At 42.5% G+C, this 7,223-nt stretch overlaps 1 protein-coding gene across 1 annotated transcript; it reads left to right on the top strand.

The window, feature by feature from the left end:
* The first annotated feature begins 212 nt into the window (after positions 1 to 212).
* CDKN2AIPNL (CDKN2A interacting protein N-terminal like) lies at positions 213 to 6,674 on the top strand. Its single transcript, XM_036898375.2, has 3 exons — positions 213 to 510; positions 1,769 to 1,868; positions 6,329 to 6,674. Exons 1-3 carry the CDS (start codon positions 272 to 274, stop codon positions 6,338 to 6,340), a joined length of 351 nt encoding a protein of 116 aa, XP_036754270.1. The 5' UTR covers positions 213 to 271; the 3' UTR covers positions 6,341 to 6,674.
* Positions 6,675 to 7,223: the final 549 nt, after the last annotated feature.

Here is a 7,223-nt window from a genome sequence, read left to right as displayed (position 1 = left end):
GCTTGGAGGCCCCCGTTTCCCTACCGGTTCCCGGCGGCGTCGGCCGAGAACCACCCCTGCAGTGTCTCAGCGGACCCTCGCCTGGCGCCTCGGGCGGTGGGAGGTCAGAGGGACCAGGTCTGGCCAGGCCGCCCCGCCCCGCGAGGGCGCTCCAGGCCCGTCTTTGCGTGCAGTCGCCGGCCGCCGGGGCCCCTCTAGCCGCTGGCAAGTGGCGCACTGCGAGTCGGGAAGGCGGCGGGCGGGTTCCGTCCTCAGCAGCGGAAGGCGCGCCATGGTGGGTGGCGATGCGGCAGCAGCCGTGGAGGAGCTGGTCTCTGGAGTGAGGCAGGCCACCGACTTCGCGGAGCAGTTCCGCGCCTACTCGGAGAGCGAGAAGCAGTGGAAGGCCCGCATGGAGTTCATCCTGCGCCACCTGCCCGACTACCGCGACCCGCCCGACGGCGGCGGCCGCCTGGACCAGCTGCTGTCTCTTTCCATGGTCTGGGCCAATCACCTCTTCCTGGGCTGCAGGTGCGGACCCCTGCCGGCTGGCTGACCCCGTCCCTGCCTTCGACCCACAGCCCTCCCCTAGGGCTGCCTCCCGACCGGGGCTGAGCCCGCCCGCAACCTCCACCGGCCCTGGCCAGGCCTACGGCTGATTTCCTAGCGAGGCCCCCGGAGAGATACTTAAGCTCCTTGAGCCCCAGTGTCCGCGTTTGGAAAACGAGTTTTTGTGATGACTGAAATATTAAAGGGTGAAAACACGTGGCACCGGTCGCCATCAAGAGCTCAATACACGGTGGGCACTAAAGTTGCCATTGTTGTTTGTATTATTATTAGCTCAAACCGTCACTTCTGTAGAGTGTACTTTTAGTCCATTAGCTCCTTTCACCCACGTGGCAAACGAGCAGAGATAGAAACTGAGATCCCCAACTGACATTGAAGAAATTGAGATGGGGGAAGGATATATGGGGCCACGCAGCTTCTGGCAATAGTAGTGGGTTTTGCCATTTATGGCAGGATGTAATTTGTGTGGCCTTTGGCTTTTTCTCCCTACTCCCCAATCTGCTGGACCCTTAGCACGAGCCAGCCTTTTTTCCTTTCATCCTTTCCTCATATGAAAATAACAGATGCTTTCAAGGGACTGTTTTTGAAGTGTCTGATAAGGTATCTCCTCTACCCCACCTGAAATTGTGCTGGGATAATAAGATGACTTGGTTTGGTTCCCGTGTCTGTGCCGTTTATGACTGGCCGATTGGTCACGTGGTCCCTCCGGTCCTAAGCCACTTGGTTTTGCTTTTAGATGTTGGAAGTTTTAGAACAGGATTTGGGGAAGCAGTGCCAGATGCATCCATCCATCTTTTCTGCCTTCCAGGTACCCCTGGGAAATCCTGGTTCACAGGATCCAGTATTAGGCAAATATCAGAAAATTGGACAAATGAACAGGTGATGTTATTTTCATTAGAGCAGCATTCCACATATTTAAAAAATGAATTTGGCCCTCACAGCATATCCATGAATATGTACTGTCAGATGTACAGTGCCTCTATTTTTGTAAATCTTTTTGTTTTGCAAATCTTGAAACACCTGTTCTTTTGGCATTCCCAGAGCCACTTCTGTATCTGAAAGCCAGAACTTACCTGCTGCTGCACATGTATCAGTTTACCCTGCAGTATCAAATCAGTCCTCTGAGAGTTGAGTTTACAAGTCTAGCTCCTTGCATTTTCTTGTTAGCCCACAGTGACAAGTAATTCTTCCAAGGTTTATATCTTAACTACTTTTTATGCAGTTACAACAAAGACCTTTTAGACAAGGTGATGGAAATGGCTGACGGGATTGAAGTAGAAGACCTGCCACAGTTTACTTCCAGAAGTGAATTAATGAAAAAGGTAAAAAGTGCATTTGAAATGGTATAGAGTTAATGGCTCCTGTCTTTATGATGTTGTATTAGAGTATATTATTTTCTGAATGCCCTTATTATCCCAAATATCTAAGCCTTTTCTTTTTAAAAATTAGTTATTGAAGTATAATTGATGTACAATATCCTAGTAGTTTCAGTTGTATATCCTAGTGATTCAGTAATTTTACACATTACAAAATGATACCCACAATAAGTGTAGTTACCGTCTGTCAGCATACATAGTTGTTAAGTATTATTGACTCTATTCTCTAGACTGTACTTTTCATTCTCTGACCTGACCTCACCGATAATCTAGTTTGTTACCTGTTACCTATGAGTCTATTTCTGTTTTGCTGGTTTGTTTTGTTTTTTAGATCCCACATGTAAGTGAAATCATACAGTATTTGTCTTTCTATGATTTATTTCACTTAACATAATACCCTGTAGGTCTGTCCATGTTATCACAAAACGCAAGATTTCATTCTTTTTATGGCTGATATTCCAGTGTGTGTATATACACATCTTTATTCATCTATAAGTGGACACTTAAGTGCCTTTTCATTTTTATTTCTCTGTAATTGGAAGGCAGCTATGCTCACCACTGTACCACCAACACTATTTCTCTGTAATTGGTAGAAACCTTTTCATAACTAGGTAAGAACAATACAGTAAGATAAATGATGCATACAATCAACCTTTACAGTTCCTCTGGGAACATTCTGTTTTGAGGTTTTTGCTTGCTTTTTAAAACATTGGGGTAGAGAGTAAGTTTCCCACTTATTAAAAAATCTTGTTGGAAACATTAACTCATCTCTACTCCAGTGGATGAGGGCCAGACCAGGCTTGTTTGGCCCCTTTGTCTTGTTGATGGGCATGTAGGTGGGGGTAATGTCCACACATCATAGCTATTCCCTGTTCTTCAGGGTTTAGTCTTTGGACTTGACACAGTGATCTGTTTCCTGTAGAGTCTTACGTTTGCATCCTGGGGCTGGGGCCATGGAGGGTGTGTCAGAAAGAAGCTCAGAGGATGGAGCTGGGCATCCCAGCTGCTGTTCAGAATCCCTGTGACTTTTTTTTTTTTTTGCATTTGCATGGGTCTCCTCAGGCAGCAGAATTAATAGCTCCTTTATCTCCCAAAGTTTCTTTGCTTCTTTGGCACTTTACCTGGGCCTCTTTTAGAGTGGATCGTAAGCTTCTTGAGGGAAGAGATGCTGCCTAAAGTTTTAGTACTTCTAACTAGAATAGGCATACCTCAGAGAACTTGCTCATGCAATGCTTAGAGAATCACCCAGAGCTGCCAGCCTGTTTTTTTGGTTCTATTCTCAGAAACATGTTAAGCTCTTACTTGCATCACCACAGTTGGGTCTCCTTTTGGGAGGCAGAACATAAAAAGAGATTCCCTTCTGCATAGGTATCAAGGAACTAATCAAATATCCTCAGCTACTAGAAAGTACTTCAGCTCCAATAGCACTCACCCTCCTTGATTTCAGTTTTCCTTTTTTAACCTGAACCTGGAATCAAAAGCTTCAGGTTGATATTCAAGGGGCTATTTTGTGTTTGAAATCATCTATTAACCAGGGAGCCATGTGAATTGGGAATATGTGACTTTCTGGATCCTCTCATGTAACTTTTAAAAATCTTTGAGCTGATGACATTCCGTATTCCAGAACGTTCAGGTTGCTGGAGCCCAGAGGGCCCCTAGACAGTGCTGGTTGCCTGAGTGCCCACTCATGCGTGAGCCTTTACTTCCTGCTTGTGGAGGATTCTTTCCTTGCTTTTCACTCCTGAGTGGCAAGTATTTGCATTAAAAAAAAAATCAGCCTGTAAGATTAGCGGAGCTTCCTTTCTTTTTATTCTGTCCTCCCTAAGGTCTGGTTTATCACATCAGTTTTCTATTATACTTCTGTTTTGTATGTAGCTGTACTCTCCAATTATGCTGGACTATTAGAGAACACTTGATGATATTTAGGCTGCTAACCCTAGGAAAGACCAAGATTTTATAATCTGAATGCATGTCCCTAGCAGCATCCAACATTAACCCTTATTGTTCACCAGTGTGAAGAAGTGTGTGTGTTGGCATGGAAGAATGTCTCTAAATGGTTAAACATTGTAAAGGGATCTTAAATCCCAAGAATGTGGGCAGCCCCTGCCCAGGGATGTTTATTTTTGACACTGTCATTGCATAGTGTAAGCGTCCGGAGAAGAGGCCCGTGAAATCAGCTCTGCCACCAGAGTAATCCTTAGCACCTAGCTACCTGGAAGGAGCCTTCAGGGAGCCTATATGTCTGTAGCACTTTTGGATTATGTGTTTCAACTTGCTTCAAACACAACTGATTTTCTTAGTAACCAAGTTTAACTTTAAACTGTGGATGCCAGTGGAAGTGAAACTCAAGTTGATCTGGAGAAGTGAGTTACTTAGAGGTTGTATGGAGTTTTGCCAGTTGTTGAGACTCCTCTAGATCAGGCCGTCCTGAGAATGAGTCATTGGTCTGGTGCTGTGACAGGCCTGTCTAGTGTTGGAGGCTGTCCCTTCCCCATTGAAGGCCACCCTGATAGCTTACTGTAGAGCCCTGGAGACTTCACCACAGTTCTTCGTCTTTTGCCTGAAGTGTTTGCATGTAATAGAGAGTGGCAAACATTAAGCAACATTGCCAGCCCAGAGACAAGAAAATAACTTGATGTTGAGCCATGCACCTGAAAACATCTGTTGTAGTTCTGCCCATAATTGATTCTTAGCTCTAAAATTAAGAGAGTTTAGTTGGGTTTTAAAGATAGCCAGCAAGTGGGAATGAATCACCTAGTATTTCCAGATTGGACAGTGAAGATGACTTAGGGACAAAGCTCTTTAAAGTTAAGATACAAAAAATATTTGTTGTGTTCTGTACTTTTGAGGCAAATACATCTCTGTGATCTGTCCAACTTTTTTTTTGTCTAAGGAAAGAAATGAGGCTTTGGTTTTTGACAGGTGGTATTTGTCAAACAGTAGGCAGTGTATGATTTTTCTTTTGATTCAAACACAAATGTATTGAGCAAACAATCTCAATTATTTAACAGCCATCCTAGGCACCTATTAGCAGCTTTATCGTTTAATGAGCAATAACTAACACAGAGCAACAGCTCATTCAGGAAAGGTGTCTTTACTGTGACTGTCCAAGTTAGTATTTCCAAGGCCTTGTCTTAAGGAGAGGGGATTGACTGACTAGGAAGCTGTAATTATTGGATCAGAAAAATAATTTGCCAACTTATTTTGCTTGGGCCATTTTTGTCCAAGAGGGAAAATGGCAGTATGGAAAGTGACTATATATGAAATGTCAAAGAGAAGTTAAGAAAACCAGTGTGGCTGCATTTCATGAGGTTTTTTTTTTGTGTTATGCCCCAGTCTTGGCAAGCTCTAAGGTAAGAGAGGAGCTACTACTCTCTTGGAAGATGTGATTCTAAGGTGGCAAGTATTTGCATTAAAAAAAAGATCAGCCCATAAGATTAGTGGAGCTTCCTTTCTTTTCCCATTTATCCCCTCGAAATAGAGGCCAGAAAAGCTGCCTCACTCCACCAGCCAGTCTTTTGCTGAGTGACTCACCTGCCAACACCTTGTGTCAAAGAGCGTGCCTGTAGCAAAGCCAGTGGCAGCTGTGTGCTGCTGTGGTCTGGGTCTATCCTAGGAGAAATCTGTGATGGCCTAGTGGACTCTTTTTCCCTTTGGACTAAAGATAGTTTCTTTAGGTGATATGACATTCTTCTAAAAGGAGTAAGACTTCTTATACTTCACTTTTGCTGAGGAATTTTGCATTTTTATTTCTCAAGAAGACTGAAGTAACAGGCTTAGCTAGGAAATAGGTCTTACCTTGAAAACTGAGTACTAAAAAGACGCAGATTGATTTTCCACTGCTAAATGTTAAGGAAATCCATTCAAAGACAAGGTGACAGCCAAAACGATTTCTTCACACCCTCCTTAAAAGTTGTCTAAAGCCAAGTTTAAATTTACCAAAGTGCTCGAGTACCCAGAAAGAATGTATCTGCTTCAGTTTGCTACCATTTGAAGACCTGCATTTACAGTTTGTAACAGTGTGAAATCCAGAAATATACAACCATCACATCTCCTAAATATCCTTACTTGGTGTGAAATGTTATGAATTACTACCTGTATTCAACTGTTTTAAATTTAGAACAATAAAAATGTTTGTATTATTCTGTTTTTAAAACCTTTTAAATATTTGTTATCACTTTAAATTGTGAATATTTATATAAATTACAGGTGGTAAGAAATTAAGTTCTGGCTTCCAAATGGATGGTATGGTCAGTGTTTTGATGAATTTTCTCTATGTAGTAAAATAATTTCTGAGCCTCTTTACCATCTGGGTAGTTTATAAATATTCCATCACTGCTGTATTTTAATTTATGGATTTGATTCACTGGCTACATGGCTACATAACCTTTTTTTTTTTTTCCTAGCATCAAAGCTGAGGCAGAAGATTCATCACATTTTCCTCATCAGATACAGGCTTAGAAAAGAGGCTTAGGTGAATGTGACATTGACCACAGCAGCTCTCTTAAGACTCCTGGTATTACCAACACGTGGGAAAGAGGCAGTTAGAATGAAAGGGAGTCTTGTGAACACTGGCATTTTTAAAAGTCTCATTCTTACAGTAGCTATCTAAATTAATGGATATTTATATCTTTATAAATCATGCTTTTTATTTGTTTTTGAATGTCAAACTTTTTGTTTAAAATACCTGTTTTTTTTATGTTGATGTAAATGGCAGGTAATGAATCTTACAATCTGGATTTTATAACAATGTATTTTTTAAGTGTGATTTTGTTTTCTGGACCCTCCCCCACCAATCCCCACCAGGGAAACCAGATTTTTCTATCTGAAGTTTATGCCATCCATGTACCCCACTGCCACACACACTCATCTTCAGATGAGTGAGAAATTGTAGGCCTCAGGTACCCACCAGCTCATGTAAAGACGAAACATACAAAAAAACATCTCGCCTTATTTTAAAACTTGACACAAGATTCTACCGCTTTGTAGGCAGCCAGTTGATTTTTAGATGCCCTAGAGGGTCTCTTAGTCTGTTGAGTAAAGCCCACCTTCTGTTTTTCTGGAGGAAACCTGAGGCTTTGGTCTTCTAGATTTTTTAGTTAGTTACCTTGCACATACCCCTTGAGAAATAGTGGTTTTTTGCTCAGTGCTGCTTTGCTCTGAAATTCTGGTATTAATTTCCCCATTTTAGTTAATGTTTCTGTTCTTTAACCCCTCCCTGTTCCTCTTCTTTATTTAGTGCCCACTGTTAGATACTTATCTCAAGGCATCAACACTGAGGGGGGGCAACAGTGTAACAGT

This window comes from Manis pentadactyla, chromosome 13 (genome assembly GCF_030020395.1).
Source record: "Manis pentadactyla isolate mManPen7 chromosome 13, mManPen7.hap1, whole genome shotgun sequence".
Taxonomy (NCBI): domain Eukaryota; kingdom Metazoa; phylum Chordata; class Mammalia; order Pholidota; family Manidae; genus Manis; species Manis pentadactyla.
This window is presented reverse-complemented; position numbering and strand designations above follow the sequence as displayed.

Coding starts and splice junctions, on each gene's coding strand:
- CDKN2AIPNL (XM_036898375.2), top strand. CDS start 272: ATGGTGGGTGGCGATGCGGCAGCAGCCGTGGAGGAGCTGGTCTCTGGA. Junction 511..1,768: donor CACCTCTTCCTGGGCTGCAG/GTGCGGACCCCT, acceptor CTTTTTATGCAG/TTACAACAAAGACCTTTTAG.